We start from the raw sequence: 18,127 nt of genomic DNA, 5'->3' as shown, positions 1-18,127 counted from the left end.
AAGCTTTTAAGTCAATTAATCAGGACAATCTCCCTTGTTTTCTTCATTACACTTATAGACATTCTTCAATGCTCCTCATGAAATAAATTAAAGGATAATAAATAAGATTAAAGGAAATAAGAGTGACTCATTATAACACCAAATCAAGAAAGCCATAAATTTTGAAATAAATTATAATATTAAAAAATCAGTTTACTGCCCGGTGTATTGGCGCATGCTTGCAATCCCTGCGCTTGGGAGGCCGAGACAGGAGGATCACGCAGGTTCGAAGCCAGCCTCTGCTGGCTTAAGAGACCCTGTTTAGAAATAAAAAATATAAAGTTGTCTGGGAGTGTAGCCCGGAGGTAGAAGGCCCCTGGATGATTCCATTCCCAGTAACACACACACACACACACACACACACACACACACACACACACACACCACCACCACCACCACCACCACCACCACCACCACCACCACCACCACCATAAAAAAAAAATCAGTGTATTAATCTATAAAATTTCTGAAAATATTAAAAAGTACTCTTTTTGCACTCTAGAAAATTTTTACTCTGACCTTATTTGGAGGATCAATATTCCGTTCATTGTTTATTCTATTAGCGTCGGTAAAGTTTTGTGGGATTTTTGCTTGCTTTTACTGTTTTTCAGGGCATATATACAGCATGTCAGTTGTATCAGGGTTTAAAAGACTTTCTAAGCCGGGCATGGTGGCACACACTTGTGATCTCAGTGCTTGGGAGGCTATAAAGGGGATACTACAGAAAAGGCTCTGGGTTGCTACCCACCTTCAAGTGAGGTATAATAGCAGTTCTCAGAGCCGGAAGAATACTTATGGCATACTGATTTTACATTTAGGCTTTGAAGTTTAGAGTTGATATTATTGATGATGCTGTGTGTGTGTGATATTGAAAACATTAGTTTTGTGTATCATTCATATTTGTTAACTGTAATATGTAAATTGAAATGAGACTCTTCCTGTAACCTCTTAACTCAATACCTGATACAGCTTAAGTATTTAGTAAATATCAGTTTCTGTATTTGAATGAACTTGGCTTTTTTTCCTGTTGTAAATAAATTGACCTGAAAATTTCTAAAATATTATTAACATATCTTGGAACTATAGGCTAATTTATAACTGTGATCCACTATCCTGTGAATGCATGGCATGCTCATTTCTGGGTTTTTTTGTTGTTTGCTGCTGCTGCTGTTGTGTTGTTGTTTTCAGTACTGGGGATGGAACCCAGGGGCATTGTACCTCTGAACTACATCCCCAGCCCTAGTTTTTAGTCTTTTTATTTTTGAAGCAGGATCTCACTGAATTGCAAAGGGCCTCACTTATGCATCTGAGGCTGCCTGTGAACCGAGATCCTCTGGTCTCAGCCTCCTGGATGCTGGGATTACAAGCGTGTGCCACCACGCTTAACCTCACTTCTGTTTTCTGATTGACTTCTCTGAACTGGTTTTGGGGAATCATGTGGAATTGGAAGACAGAGAGGGTGTGTGGATTCTTCTGAGAGTCACTGGCTCTGCAGGAAAGATGACAGTAGTAAGGTTTAGGAAAAGTCACTGGTGTTGAAGAACCAGTCTGCCGCTGGCTGGAATAGGGCTTTAAAGCTGGGATGGAATTTTGAAAGGGGTTAAGTATAGTAAGTCATAGCTGTATTGGGGAAGCCAGAAGCAGCACAGAATTGAGACTGTTGCATTTTTGCTTTTTTCTTTTGAAAAGGGATGCTAACATGAATATGATAATAATTTTAAATTAACCTTAAGTAATTTATTCAATTTTTAGACTTTTGAGTTTAAGTTATCTAAGTAAATAGTGCTATCATTTTAAAAGAAATTCACAACTTTTTTTCTACCATTTTAGGTTAAGTGAGCAAAGAAAACATGGTATTTTGAAATATGATTAAGCTCCTGATGCAGCAGCAGAGGCTAAGAATATTAATGGCCAGATCTAGGTACGTTGAAATTTACCTTAGAAAAAAGAACCAAGTCCACAACTTATATTTATTAAATTAGAGAATTTAATAATGTTTTCTTGAATGCATCCATTTGCCTTCTGATTTCTTTGATTCTCTTACATAACTCGGATGTGGTCTCCAAATATTAATCTGGTGGTCATAAATGCAAAATATCTTCTCCATTACCTAAGAGTTTATGGTCTAAGAGGAGAAGTCAGAGATGTAGATGAAAGTTTCAAATTAGAACTATCTTTCTTGGGTCAGGGGGCCATTGCCTAGCATGTACAAGGTCCTGGTTCAAGCAATAGCACCTTAAAATAAATAAGTATTATTATTATTATTATTTGGGGAGGCTGAGACAGGAGGATCACTGTTCAAGGACAGCTTTAGCTACTTAAGTGAGGCACTTTGTAACTCAGTGAGACCCTATTTCAAAATAAGAATATAGTATAAGGCTGGGGGTGTCTCTTAGAGGTAGAATGCCCCTAGGGCCCATCCCCAGTACTGCAACAACAAAAAAAGAAATTGTACCTTGTATGGAAATGAAAAACTGAATAGAAACTCATTAATTTGAACAAGTAATACATTTTAATTATAACAAAATTATTATGCTTATTTATTTTTTAGGTTATTTTTTCTTTTGGTACTGAAGCTGGAACCTAGGGGCCTTCTACCTCAGAGCTATACACCCAGACCCATATTTTGATGTTTTATTAAAAACACAGTCTCATTAAGTTACTGAAAGCCTAAGTTGCTAGGGCAGGCTTCAAATCTGTGATCTTCCCACTCAGCTTCCCAAGTACTGAGATTACAAGTAGGCCTCACCACACCTGGATTTTTCTTTTTTTGTGGTACTGGGGATTAAACCCAGAATTTGATTCATGATAGGCAAGCACTCTACCACTGAGCTATATCCCCAGCAATTTTTATTTTTATTTTGAGACAAGGTCTCTCTCTCTGAGTTTCCTTGGTTGGCCTCAAACTTGTTATCCTCCTGCTTGGCCTCTCGAATATTTTGGATTATAGGCATGTACCATTACTTGCTATGTTAGATGATTTTTAAAGTTCCTTTCTGTTTTACAGTTTCTGTATTCTACATCTAATAATTTTCTCCAAATTACTTTTCATGTAGTGCTCACATGGTCTTCTGAAGAAGCCATGGGTAGCTGTTGTAGCTGTCCAGATAAAAACACTGCCCCAGATAACCATCGGAACAAGTTTAAGGTCAGTAAAACCAATATACATATTCATTTTTTACTTAGATCTGTTCATTTTACTTACTATGTATTATCTTCTTGCTTTTATCACTAAAATCTTTTATATTTCCTTTTTCCATTCTGCCTTTTTTATTTGAATAAATGATGATATTTTCTTAGTGACAATATGGAATTATATTAATCTTAGTACATTTTTTATTACTATAGTGAAATACCTGAGATTGAGGACTAATTTTATTTTATTTTGCGGGTCTGGGGATGGAACCTAGGGGCATTCGACCTCCACGCTACACCCTTTTCCAATTTTTTATTTTTTTATTTTTGAAGAAAGATCTCTCTAAGTTGCAGAGGGCTTCATTAAGTAGCTGAGGCTGTCTGGGAACTGCTGTCCTTTGGTTTCAGCCTCCCAAATGCTGGGATTACAAGTGTGAGCCACCACGCCCAGCTGGAGATTGGGGATTTATAAAGAAGTTTATTTAGGAGCTGGGTGTGGTGGCACACACTTTTATTTTTATTTTTATTTATTTTTATTTATTTATTTTTTGCTGGTGCTGGGGGTGGAACCCAGAGGCTTTCTACCTCCAGGCTATACTCCCAGACCCATTTTATATTTTATTTGGAAACAGGGTCTCACTAAGTTGCTGAGAGCCTCACTAAGTAGCTGAGGCTGGCTTCAAACCTGTGTGATCCTCTTGTCTCAGCCTCCCAAGTGTGGGGATTACAAGCGTGCACCACCACGCCCAGCTTGGCACATACGTTTAATCCTAGCATTTGGGAGGCTGAGATGGGAGGATTGCGGTTCGCTGACAGCCTCAGCTACTTAAGTGAGACCCTGTTTCAAAATAAAAAATAAAAAATAGGGCTTTGGGTATAGCTTGAAGGTAGAAGGCCCCTGGATTCAATCTCCAGTACCGAAACAAACAACAACAACAACAACAACAACAAATAAAACCCGAAGGAATGAAATAGAAAATACAGCGATAAATCCAAACATACACAGTTTTATTAATTTCCCATTACTGTAACAAATGCCAGAGATAAACTTTAAAAAATAAAATAGAGCTAGGGTGTAGCTCAAAGGTAGAATGCTCCTGGGTTCAATCCCCAGTACCTCAATAAAATAAAATAAAATAAAATAAAGAAGAAGTTTTTTAGCTTACAATTTTGGAGAGTGAAGGTCGATCTAAACAGTATAGCTCTGACTATAGCAAAGGCTGCTTGACTCTATCATCTCATAGCAGACAGCTTCAGAGAAAACGATAGCATCACAATGGTGGAAATGTGTTCAAGAAGAAGAGTTCATGGTACAATACAAAAAGCCAGAGAGCCACCATGGACTAACTAGGGTCCCAGGAGTACTACACTAATCCCTCTGAGGGTATACCCCCAATGACCTATGGACTAATAACCTAACATTGCCATGCTGAGGGCCAAGGTTTTAACACATGATGAATGCCTGCAGGCAAAATGCATTCAAACCATAGCAGAAATTTGTACTTTTTATTTGATCTTTTATATCCAGTGAATTATATGGTTCTGGTAATACTTTCCTTAATTTCCTTAAAAAATCATTTTATAGGTGCCTTTTCAGTCTCATTACCAACTAAGTTAGTTTTCTGTTACTGTAAGAAACACCTTAGATAAATTTATATAGTGAAAAGGTTTATTTAGCTTGCAGTTTTAGAGATTTCAGTGGGGGGGGGGGATTGTGACCCTGGGCAAGTTACATTACTACTAAATCTTTTCTTTTTCTTTTTTTTTTCCCCCCCTCGATACTGGGAATAGAACCCAGGGGCATTCTACCTCCGAGCTACAACCCCAGCCCTATTTTATTCTTTATTTTGAAACAGGGTCTTATTGAGTTGCTATGGGCCTCACTAAGTAGCTAACGCTGGCCATAAACCACGATCCTCCTGTCTTAGCCTCCCAAATGCTGAGATTACAAGCATGCACTACTGTGCCTGGCTCACCACTAAATCTTAGTTTTTTTCTTTTTCTTTTTTTCTCTTTTCTGTTTTTTTCTTTCTCTTCTCTTCTCTTCTCTTCTCTTCTTTCTTTCTTTCTTTCTTTTTTTTTTTTTAAGACCTAGGGTTGTTGTGGAGATGAAATGGGAAAAATACATGTAAAAAGCCAGGCATGGCGGTGCACACTTATAATCCCAATACTTGAGAGGCCAAGACAGGAGGATTGCTGTTTGTAGACAGCCTCAGCTACGTAGTGAAGCCCTTTGCAACTCAGTGAGACCCTGTTTCGAAATGAAGAATAAAAATAGGGCTGGGAAGATGGGTGTGGTGGCACATGCTTGTAATCCCAGCATTTGGGAAGCTGAGACAGGAGAATCACGGTTCTGTTCATGGACAGCCTCAGCTACTATTTACTGAGGCCCTTTTCAACTCAGGGAGACCTTATTTCAAAATAAAGAATACAAAATAGGGCTGGAGGTGTAGCTTGGAGGTAGAATGCCCCTGGGTTCCATTCCCAGTTCCGCTAAATAAATAAATAAATTAAATAAATAAATAAATAAATAAATAAATAAATAAATAAAAACATGTAAAGCATTTTGCCTTTTCATAGGGAAATAATAACTTCTCCATAGATCTTATCTGTTGTTCTTAGTCTTCAGGCATTTCAGTAGTATGAAACCTTTCCTTACATGAACTCTATGCCAGTCTTATTTTGGTCTCTTTGAAAAGTGCCTCCTTCCTTGTGTTTTAGAATTACCTCTCATGTTGTGTTCTATATCTCCTGAACAATCAGATTTTCTCTCTTACTCTGTTTCCTGTCTGTATCTAATTATACCCTAGGTCCAGCCAATGTCCCTATGTGAAGGTTTCCCTAACCACCATAGGCCACAGTTATTCCTTCTGCAGCCTATGTTGCATACGTTCAATTAATCATAGTTTTGTGGTGTCTGTTTTATGTTTGTATATCTGTTCCTCCATTGGAAATGTAAATTCCTAACAGATGTGAGCTGGGTATGACACCGCTACACAGTCCATGCCTTACCCTCATTGGTCAGTGAATGAACTAACAAATGATCGATTCACTGCACGAATCAGCAGCAATGCATTTTCCTGATGAGTTGGTGAAGACTGTGGCTGTCCTTCTTTCTTAGGTCATTAATGTGGATGATGATGGGAATGAGTTAGGTTCTGGAATAATGGAACTTACAGACACAGAATTGATTCTGTATACCCGCAAACGTGACTCAGTAAAATGGCACTACCTCTGCCTGCGACGCTATGGGTATGACTCGAATCTCTTTTCTTTTGAAAGTGGTCGAAGGTGTCAAACTGGACAAGGTAGGTAGAGCCTTTGTGTTCACCAAATAGTATTATATCTGAAATATTGTTCTTTAGTGAGTCTATGTACACTGTTTAATATTTTACTGTAGTCCTGAGAGAAAAAAATTCAAATGTGTGGATAGTGAGGAAGAGATATAACAGTTATACATTCATTTATCAAGCATTGCTAAACACTTTTTTTTTTTTTTTTTTTTTTGGTGGTACTGGGGGTGGAACCCAGGGGCTTTTCTACCTCCGGGCTATCCTCCCAGACCTATTTTATACTTTATTTGGAAACAGGGTCTCACTAAGTTGCTGAGAGCCTCACTCAGTAGCTGAGGCTGGCTTCGAACCTGTGTGATCCTCCTGTCTCAGCCTTCCAAGTGCTGGGATTATGAGCATGTGTCATCATTTCCAGCTGCTAAGCACATTTTCTGTGTCAGAAATTTTTACTTGTGTTAGCTTTTTTTTTTTTTTTTTTTGGTGTAACTAGAGATTGAGCCCAGGGATATTCTACCTCTGAACTACACATCCAGTCCTTTTTATGTATTTTATTTTATTTTATTTTTTGGGGGTACTGGGGATGTAACCCAGGGGCCTTCTACCTCTGGGTTACACTCCCAGACCTATTTTATATTTTATTTGGAAACAGGTTCTCTTAAGCTAGCTGAGGGTGGCTTCAATCCTGTGTGATCCTCCTGTCTCAGCCTCCCAAGCGCGGGGATTAAAAGCGTGCACCACCACACACGACTTTTTTATTTTTTTAAACAGGTTCTCACTAACTTACTGAGGCTAGGCTGTGTGATCCTCCTGCCTCAGTCTCTGAAGTACTAGAATTACAGGTGTGTGTCACTACTTCAGCTTACTTGGGCTAACTTTAAGATTCTCAGTAAATAATTAGTTCTGTTCAGCTGACTAAATGTCTTTATTGTTCCAACTTGTTAGGGAGAGAACCCAAACTTTGGAGTTAAATAGAACAGTTTGAAGTTTTTTGTTTGTCTGTTTGTTTGTTTTGTTTTGTTTGCACTACCTACTACTTATGTGGCCTTAGCAAGTTACATATCCTCTCTTAAACTATGTATGGAGAGCCAGGTATTGTTGTGCATGCTTATAAGCCCAGCATTTGGGAGACTGAGCTAGGGGGATTGGTTTGTGAACAGCCTCAGCTATTTATTGAGGCCCTTTGCAACTCAGTAAAATCCTGTTTCAAAATAAAGAATAAAAATTGGGTTGGGGGTGTAGCTTGAAGGTAGAATGCCCCTGGGTTCCATCCCATGTACAAAAAAACAAACAAAAAAACACCTATATATGGAGAATGATAATGCCTATCCTACAGTATTATTATAATTATTATTATTAATGTGTGGTACTGGGGATTGAACCCAGTTACATTCTACCTTTAAGCTATAACTTCAGCCCTGTTTTTATTTTTATTATGAAACAGGGTCTTGCTAGGTTGGTAAAAGTTTACTTGCTGAGCCTGTCCTTCAACCTATGACCCTCCTATCTAAGCTTCCCAAGTACTGGGATTACAAGCACATGCCACCATGCCCCAGTTTATCCTTCGTAAAACTCCTAAAAGGACCTTGTTAAATGGTAAACTATGGACTTGTTAATGATGAGTTTGGCTCCCCCTGCCGTTCAGAGTCTACTAGAATACAAGTACAAATCTTGTCTGCTTTGTTTTGGGCCATCTCCTTTAGACAAATGAAAACTATTTTGTAAAACTTTTTATTGGGTTTCTGTTTTGAAACAGGAGTATCTTTTTTTTTTTTTTAGTACTGAGGGTTGAACCCAGGGCCATTCTACCTTTGAGCTACACACTGAGCCCTATTTTGTTTTTTACTTTGAAACAGACTCTCACAAAATTGCTGAAACTGGCCATGAACCTTCGATCTTCCTGTCTCAGCCTCCCAAATATAAATTTGCATCACCACACCTGGCTGGAATATCTTTATTTAATCAAAAATTTAATTTATAAGGTCTTTCTTAAGCCAGGCATGGTGGCACATGCCTATATTGTAGTACTTGTGAGTCTCAGAGGATTACAGGTTCAAGGCCAGCCTCAGCAATTTTGTGAGACCCTGTTTCAAAATGAAGAGTAAGATGGGCCAAGAGGATCACAGATTCAAAGCCAGCTTCAGTAGTTTAGCAAGGTTGTCAGCAACTTAGTGAGACCCTATTTTTAAATAAAATATAAAATAGAGCCAGGCATGGTGGCACACACTTGTAATCCCAGTAACAGGAGGCTGGGACAGGAGGTTCTCAAAGGTTCAAAGTCAGCCTCAGCTACTTAGTGAGGCTCTCAGCAACTTAATGAGGCCCTATTTCCAAATAAAATATAAAATAGTTTAGGGGTAAATCAGGCATGGTGACACACGCTTATAATCTCAGCATTTGGGAGGTTGAGAAAGGAGGATCTCGGTTCACAGAGAGCCACAGTCACTTAGTGAGGCCCTTTGCAACTCAGTGAGACCCTGTTTCAAAATAAAGAATAACAAATAGGGAAGGGGGTATAGCTTGGAGGTAGAATGCTCCTGGGTTCCACCCCCAGCGTCCCCCCCCCCAAAAAAAAAAGTTCAGGGGTGTAGCCCAGAGGTAGAAGGCCCTAGGTCCCATCCCCATTACCACCAAAAATAAAAAAATAAAAATAAATAAACTAAAAATGAAATAGGTTTGGGGGTATAGCCCAGAGGTGGAATGCTCCTGGATTCCATCCCCAGTACAGTCAATCAATCAATAAATGAATCAAATAAGCCGGGCATAGTGGCGCACGCTTGTAATCCCAGCATTTGGGAGGCTGAAACCGAAGGATTGCGGTTCGCGGACAGCCTCAGCTACTTAGGCCCTCCGCAACTTAGTGAGACCCTGTTTCAAAATAAAGAATAAAAATAGGGCAGGGGATGTGGCTCAGAGGTCAAATGACCCTGGGTTCCATCCCCAGACACCCCCCCCCCAAAAAAAAAAGGTAGAATGCCCTTGGGTTCAGTCTCTAATACCAAAAGTTAAAAAATAAAAGGACTTTTTTTATTTGGGCACATGAAATACTTATTTTACATTTTTGTTCTTTAACAGATATTCTTAGAGTTTTTTTTTAAAGGTGTGGTTGCTATTTTCCTCTTTTGGTTTATATTCGTAGGAATTTTTGCCTTTAAGTGTGCCCGTGCAGAAGAATTATTTAACATGTTGCAAGAAATTATGCAAAATAATAGTATAAATGTTGTGGAAGAGCCAGTTGTAGAAAGGAATAATCATCAGACAGAATTGGAAGTTCCCAGAACACCTCGGACGCCTACAAGTAAGTAGCCATTTTCTCTCTCATCTTTTGAATACCAGACACTTATAAACTATAGGTTATAGATATTTATAACACATTAGAAATCACATTGGTTTAACAGAAGCACATAGAGTTACCAATTTTAAAATTGTTAAGCCAGGCATGTTGGTGCATGCTTGTAATTCTAGCATTTGGGAGGCTGAGACAGGAGGATCACAGTTCGCAGCCAGCCTCAGCTACTTAGTGAGGCCCTTTGCAACTCAGTGAGACCCTGTTTCAAAAGAAAAAATAAAAAAATAGGGCTGGAGGTGTAGCTCGGAGGCTAGTAGAATGCCCCTGGGTTTCACAGTACTGCAACAAATATATAAATGTATAAAATAAAATTTTTAGCTACAAGCCGGGCATGGTGGCACACACTTGTAATTCCAGTACTTGGGAGGCAAAGACAGGAGGATCTCGCAGATTCAAAGCCAGCCTCACCTACTTAGTGAGGCTATCAGCAAATTAGCGAGACCCTGTTTCCAAATAAAATATAAAAAAGTCTGGGAGTGTAGGCCAGAGGTAGAAGGCCCCTGGATTCCATCCTCAGTACCACTAAATTAATTAATTGATTTGTTAGCTATAATTATAAGCATTTTAAATATTTTATAAATGAAGCATTGAGTATTCCAGATTATATAAATTATGGATGGGAGTGTTGTTTTTGCTCTAATTTCTATATGTCTTGTCAGAAACACTTTTCTTAATCACCAGATTAAATACTCATTGACTTTCATTCTCTGCCTTACCCCCATATCTTCTTAAACTAATAAACAAAAACTCAGCCCCAGGGTTTGCTGCTCAGAACTTACCTAATGGATATCCTCGATATCCTTCATTTGGAGATGCTTCATCTCATCCTTCAAGCAGACATCCTTCTGTGGGCAGTGCTCGCTTACCTTCCGTTGGTGAAGAATCTACACACCCTTTGCTTGTGGCTGAGGAACAAGTAAGCTGTGCGGCTGTATTACAGTGATGCTGACTGTGTGCACTGAAAGTGTTACTGTGCTAATGCTTGATGATTTTATTCACTTTGAATTTAACTTTCACTGCTTGTAGAAAGGACTATTTGCTGACATATGCTCAAATATGTGCAGGTGTCAAAGAAACAGAATTAGAGTAGTTTGTGGATTCCCAAGAGAGGTGCATTTATAGATTAAGGAAGATAAACCTAATGATATAACTTAAGAGAGATATAACTAATGGTCAATTCCTACATAAAAGAATATCCTCCAAGGATTAAGAATTAACTAATTAGCTGGGCGTGTTGGCACATGCTTGTAATCCCAGAATGAGAGGCTGAGACAAGAGATCCAGGTTCTCAGACAGCCTCAGCTACTTAATGAGGTTCCTTGCAACTCAGCGAGACAGTTTCAAAATAAAGAATAGGGCTGAGGGTGTTGGCTCTGAGGTAGAATGCCCCTGAATTCTATCCCCAGTGCTGCAAATAAATAAATAAAATAAAAACAAGGATCACAGGTGTTTGTTTTTTGTAGTATGGGGGATTGAACTGAGGGCATCCTACCTCTGAGCTATACCCCCAGCTCTATTTTTTTGTTGTTGTTGGTGGTGGTGGTACTTAGGGTGGAGCCCAGAGGCTTTCTACCTCCAGGATGTACTCCCAGGCTTTTTTTTTTTTTTTTTTAATATTTTATTTGGAAACAGGGTCTCATTAAGTTGCTGAGAGCCTCACTAAGTAGCTGAGGCTGGCTTCGAACCCGTGCGATCCTCCTGTCTCAGCCTCCCAAGCGCGGGGATTACAAGCGTGCGCCACCACGCCTGGCCTTTTTGTTTTTATTTTTAAATAGGGTCTCACTAGGTTGATGAAAGTCTTACTACTTGCTGAGACTGTCCTCCAACCTTCAATCCTCCTGTCTCAGCCTTCTAAGTACTAGGATTAAAAGCGTGAACTGCTGGGTGTGGTGGCGCACCCTTGTAATCCCAGCATTCAGGAGGCTGAGACTGGAGGATCACTGTTCACGGACAGCCTCAGAATTTAGCAAGGCCCTTCGCAACTCAGTGAGACTCTTGTTTCAAAATAAAGAATAAAACACAGGGCTGGGGATGTAGATTGGAGGTACAATGCCTCTGGGTTTCACCCCCAGTACCACCAAAAAAAAAAAAAAAGAAAGAAAGAAAGAAAGAAAGAAAGAAAGAAAGAAAGAAAGAAAGAAAGAAAGAAAGAAAGAAAGAAAGAAAAAAGCGTGAACCACCACTCCTGGCTCAGGATCACAGGTTTGAGGACAGCCTCAGTAAGACAGTGAAACTCTGAGCAACCTAGAAAGAAACCCTTTTTCAAAACCAAAAAATAAAATTAAAAGTGGGCTGGAGATGTAACTCAGAGGTACAATGCCTCAGGTTTCTTTTTTCTGTATGTTTCTTTTTTGGTACCACACACATACAAAGAAAAGAATGTGTACCTTTTTATATTTTAGTCTTTCCAATCAGTGAGTTACTAGTAGAAAGGTAGACTTTGTTGTTGGTGTTGTTGTGGAGATACTATGCTCCTGGCCATTCTAGTTTTAATTTGTGGAATGAAGTATTCGTTTGAACATTATCTACATATTAAACTTACCTTTGTGACCCATATTATCATTTAGCATTCAGAAGTTTTAAGTGTTTACACAGTAAATGTCTAGTTGCCTCTATAGTGCAGTAGGCAGTGCGTCAGTCTTAAAAGGTAAGTGTCTCTGTGTTCTTTATGTAGTAAACAAGTTCATTTCTCCCAGTTTTGCACTTCATTTTTGAATCTTTAAAAGTCTATCTGGACATGCTTCTGTAATCCCAGTATTTGAAAGCTGAAATAGAAGAATTGAAGTTTTGAGGCCAGTCTCAGTACCTTAGCAAGCCCTCAGCAACCCACTGGGACCCTCTTTCAAAAAATAAAAACCAAAAAGGACTGGAGATATAATTCAGAAGGAGAATGCCCATACGTTCAATCCCCACTAGCAACAAAAAAAAATTACATATAGACTTACAAACATTTTTATATTGTCTCTCCAAAATACCATTGAGCTTTTCTAAGTACTGATGATTTATTGCCAGGTGGTATTTATTTTATATCTCTGTGTTTTATAGAACCAAGGTAGAGTTTTTCTCATCATTCAGTCAGATTATTAGTAAATAGTGATAAGTTGTCTTTTTCTTTTCATTACTTGTTATTTCTTATTCCTGAATTATGTTTTAAATGCATTGATAAGAACTTCTAGAACAACAACAAAATGATAATTCCTATTTTGTTTCTGAGTTTTTTTGTTTTTTTGGTGGGACTGGGAATGAAATCCAGCGGCATCCTCTGAGCTATACTCCCTACCCTATTTTTTATTCTCTAGTTTGAAACAGGGTCTCACTAACTTGCAGAGGGCCTCACTAAGTAGTTGAGGCTGTCTGCAAACTGCAATCCTCCAGTCTCAGCCTCCCAAATGCTGAGATTACAAGTGTATGCCACCATGCCCAGCTTGTTTCTGATTTGTTTAACAAAATATTTTCATATTTTGTAATCAAGTATAATGCAGCCAGGCGTAGTAGCACATACTTTAATCCCAGTGCTTGGGAGGCTGAGACAGGAGGATCTCAGGTTCAGAGCCAGCCTCAGTAACTTAGTGAGACCCTCTGCAACTAGTGAGGCTCTGTTGCAAAATAAAATAATAAAATCAGCTTAGGAGTATAGCTCAGTGGTAGAATGCCCCTAGGTTCTTTCCTCCCCTCTTTTTATTAGTTTAAAAAAAAAAATAGATGTCGGGCATGGTGGCGCATGCTTGTAATCCCCGCACTTGGGAGGCTGAGACAGGAGGATCGCACAGGTTCGAAGCCAGCCTCAGCTACTTAGTGAGGCTTTCAGCAACTTAGTGAGACCCTGTTTCCAAATAAAATATAAAAAAGGTCTGGGAGTATAGCCCAGAGGTAGAAAGCCTCTGGGTTCCACCCCCAAGTACCACCACCAAAAAAAAAAAAAAAAAAAAAAAAAAGATGCAAAATCTTCAAAATAAGAGTACCCTATAAAGTTAATCTAGTGACACAGAACTGTAATATCAGTTACTGGGAGGCTGAGACAGGAGGAGTACAAGTTCAAGGACATCCAGGATAATTTAGCAAGACTCTGTCTCAAAATAAAAAGTGAAATGGGATGAGGATGTAGGTAGGTGATAAGAGTGCCCCTAAGTTCAATCCCCTGTATTGACGAAAGAAGAGTCCTAATGTTAATCAATAAAATTAATTGATGTGGTCAGGCTTTTGCACTTTTATTTTGTTTTTAAAGTAAGTTACTGATTCATTTTCTGTTTCATTTTAGATACATACCTATGTCAACACTACAGGTGTGCAAGAAGAGAGGAAAAACCGTGCAAGTGTGCACGTTCCGTTGGAGGCAAGGGTTTCTAATGCTGAAAGCAGTACACCAAAAGAAGAGCCAAGTAGTATTGAAGACAGGGACCCTCAGATTCTGCTTGAACCCGAAGGAGTCAAATTTGTTTTAGGACCAACACCTGTTCAGAAGCAATTAATGGAAAAAGAGAAACTGGAACAGCTTGGGAGAGAGCAAGTTAGTGGGAGTGGTGCAAACAACACAGAATGGGACACTGGCTATGACAGTGATGAGCGAAGAGATGCACCCTCTGTTAACAAACTGGTGTATGAAAACATAAACGGGCTGTCTATCCCTAGTGCCTCAGGGGTCAGGAGAGGTCGTCTGACATCTACCAGCACCTCAGATACCCAGAACATCAACAACTCAGCTCAGAGAAGAACTGCATTATTAAACTATGAAAATTTACCATCTTTGCCTCCAGTTTGGGAAGCCCGAAAGCTAAGTAGGGATGAAGATGACAATTTAGGACCAAAGACCCCGTCTCTAAATGGCTACCATAATAATCTAGATCCAATGCATAACTATGTAAATACGGAGAATGTAACCGTGCCGGCAAGTGCTCACAAAATAGAATATTCCAGGCGTCGGGACTGTACACCGACAGTCTTTAACTTTGATATCAGACGCCCAAGTTTAGAACACAGGCAGCTCAATTACATACAGGTTGACTTGGAAGGTGGCAGTGACTCTGACAACCCTCAGACGCCAAAAACGCCTACCACTCCCCTTCCGCAAACCCCTACCAGGCGCACAGAGCTGTACGCTGTGATAGACATCGAGAGAACTGCTGCTATGTCCAATTTGCAGAAAGCACTGCCACGAGACGATGGTACATCTAGGAAGACTAGGCATAATAGTACTGACCTGCCCATGTGAGCCTGGAAAGCATTATGTTGTTTGCACCTTTGTGAAGTTTTTAAAAATGAAGATGCAAGTGCTTCATTTTCATTTCTACACTAACTCCTTTTATAGACTGATTAAAAAAATTCTGAATATTTCATGTGCATCTTTAAAGGGAATTAATGTAGAGCAGGTACTCCTTAAAGAACACTAATTTCATTATATACTACTCATTGTACAGCAGCATTCCCGTTTTCACAGTGCCTATTTAAAATGAGAGTTGAAGTGAATGACATGCTGGTTGAATTTTATTCAATATTCTGGACTTCTGCATATCTTTCATGTCAAAATCATGGTTGGCATTTAAAACTTTTTATAAAGCCTCTTGATAATGTGCATTGCTAATAGATAACTCTAGGCTTTGAAAGTCATATTTGTAGAATCACTGTTCACAGTATGTGGCCTCCAGCATGTAACATGAATCCTTTCTTTCATTAATTCAAGGCTTCTTGACTTGAGCCAAAACATAGGTAAAGGACACAGAAGTACCACACCTCCTTTTTATCAGTAAGCTCCTTTGCCTACAGTGTTACTAGCAGAAGAGTCCTGTGTCATGACTATAGTTTGTTATTGGTGTGTTGAAAGATAGGCAGGAGACACGATTTTGTTTACTCATCTCATGATGTCATTTGAAGGGCATGTCCAGATAGCTTACTCGGAATTACAATAGGCTTAAGAATCAGTCTCAGGTCACTTCACCCAATCATGGAAATCTGAACCATGACCCACTGATACTTCTCTCCTGCAGATTTTGACACCCATTGCTTCCTGGAGGCTTTTGTGCCATTAGGTTCCCAGTGACCTTCAGTTTTTTCCTTTGGTGTTTGGGATGTCTTATTTTGTTTCTTTATGTCTTGTTCAACTTAAAATGTTTGAGTTTGTATATAGTTTTAAAATTGGATTATGTGTTATTCATTGTTACTTACTTTGCATTTTTGTCAAATTATGGTTTTGAAGGTTCATTTGGAACTTACTGTTATTCTATAACAGGGTTGCCCTTATCCAGTATTTATTTATATGCTATTTCTTTTTCAAGTGATAAAAACATTCTCTCAACTTAAAATTTCACTTGTGTCCATAGGTGATCTCTTTAAATAGGAAGATCCTTTTAACCTGCAAAAGTAGGAAGAAATTTCTGAAAAAATAGGAAGATCCTTTTAACCTGCAAAGTTCCTTAAAGGTACTGTGTTCTCTCCGTGGGCACTCTCCCCAGCACTTTAGCAGGGATTCCCTCAGCTATGCAGCTGAGCTGCACTCTGCTCACTCTGGTTCCCCTCACTCTGCTAGCTTTCCACTCGTAGCTGGATCTCTGATTATCCCTTGATTTCAGTGGAATGTTGATATTGTTACCAGCACAGTGGAAGTCATAGAGTGATGAGATTGTGTCATAATTTGGAATTAAGATGATCTGAAGTTTGTATGAACTGATGAGCCTAAATGTCAAACTCTTAGAAATTCAAGAATGTTCCAAATTCCCAAATACTAGAGAATACAAGAGAAGATAGAGTGAGAAGGCTAGGTAACCTTGCAAAATATTGTACTGTGTTTCTCTAAATACAAGGAAGTTTGAGATTTTTATTATCTGGATCTACTAGGTATGACTAGGATTAATTTAGTAAGAAAACATTTGTCATATAACATGCAGTTTGCTCAATTAATAACCTAGCCATAGGGCAGTGAATGAATTAGCAGAATAAGAGTGGGACCATTATAAAAAATTAATAATTACAGGTGTGTCATTTTCAGTGTCATCAGTTTATTAGCATAGCAGAATTTTGTTTTTCCTTTTGTTACCCCGTGAACTTGGTGCTTATTAAAATGTTCGCTGTTCTCTAAAAGAGCAGTGTTACAGATATGCAGTTTCCCTGATGCAGTTTCCATTGTTCACATATTGTCCATTTTATCCTTTCTTTTGAGTAGATTGCTAATTGTGCCAAATTATGTAATGGTTTTTGTAATAAGGAAATAATAATTAGGATGGCACATGGTTTTCTCTGAAACAAGCAGTCAAGGCAGAACATTCATCTCCAAATGAAAGGGCTGATTTATTTGTTCATTTTGGAGGTTGATACTTTATCCTTTCTTTCCCTCATCCCTTCACTTTTTTCCTCCAGATTCTGTCTAGTTTGTGTATTTTTTTTTTTAAGGTAACTCTAATGTAATCAGTACAGTTTATGCTTTAAATGCTGTGTACTTTGAAAATGGGACCAATTTGTCTGCTAAGGAGTTGATTTTAAGGTACTATAAGGATATTAGGAAGAGATATACAACTGGTGTTAATTCTGGATGTCTTCTGGAAATCACCTGTGTTCCTGTTTAATACAAAGTAATTTAGGATACTACTTGTCATTTGCAGTAGTCTAGTAGTGGGCATTAAGCTCTGTCCTGGAAGAGTGTACCGAATACCAGGTGCATTTTAGAATAAGATATTTTATTAGCATGTAATTGTGGCCATATGTCTCATTTCCAGAGACAAACCTAATTTTAGATATTTGGTTTTGTTGATAGACCACTTGATCCCACTTTTTGGTTTCAGAAATATCATTGTTCATTCTTTTTTTCTGAAATACAGTCCTCTTTTTATCAATATAGATCATAGTAACATTTACCCCAGACCAGAGTTGGAAACTGATATGGGTATTACCTGTTTTTCTTAATGTGTTTTATTTTCCAATTTCATCTTCCTTTTAAAAATGAAAATATGGTGCCTTCCCTCCCTCCAGGAAGATTGGCAAATAGTTCCTTTTATTCACTGCTGCTGCGGAGTGATGAGATATGCACTTTACTCTTGAAGACTCAGTAAAAAGCTTTTCACTTCTCAGTATATCCAGAATAGATCACATTTGGGACTTGAGAATATTTGCCAAGCAATCTTTGTTTTTATAGATATTAATGTTGATCCCCAGTTCAATGTTAGTAGAATAAGTCAAACTAGTGTTTGTTTATCTCCCCACCCCACCTCCCAAAACTTTGTGGCACAGCATATAAAAATGTACCTCAGTAATGTTCTATTGAAAATAGGACAGGGGCCTTATGTTCTCATAATTTCCCAACAATGTGCCACCGGGTATTTGCCTCAAG

The 18,127-nt window shown here is 38.7% G+C and overlaps 1 protein-coding gene across 2 annotated transcripts in view; it reads left to right on the top strand.

The window, feature by feature from the left end:
* Positions 1-15,022, top strand: part of FRS2 (fibroblast growth factor receptor substrate 2) — a gene marked incomplete at both ends in the record, with an annotated part of 45,492 nt that extends 30,470 nt beyond the window's left edge. For both annotated transcript variants that reach the window (XM_080706048.1, XM_080706049.1), the window contains 5 exons: positions 3,096-3,187; positions 6,296-6,482; positions 9,604-9,762; positions 10,566-10,729; positions 14,072-15,022. In XM_080706048.1, coding sequence (XP_080562174.1) covers positions 3,096-3,187; positions 6,296-6,482; positions 9,604-9,762; positions 10,566-10,729; positions 14,072-15,022 — 1,553 coding nt within the window. The remainder of the gene's footprint in view (positions 1-3,095; positions 3,188-6,295; positions 6,483-9,603; positions 9,763-10,565; positions 10,730-14,071) is intronic.
* Positions 15,023-18,127: the final 3,105 nt, after the last annotated feature.

The sequence above is a fragment of the Muscardinus avellanarius genome, assembly GCF_963383645.1.
Source record: "Muscardinus avellanarius genome assembly, chromosome: 11".
NCBI classification, from domain to species: domain Eukaryota; kingdom Metazoa; phylum Chordata; class Mammalia; order Rodentia; family Gliridae; genus Muscardinus; species Muscardinus avellanarius.
The sequence above is the reverse complement of the archived record's forward strand: the minus strand, read 5'-3'. Positions and strand labels throughout refer to the sequence as shown.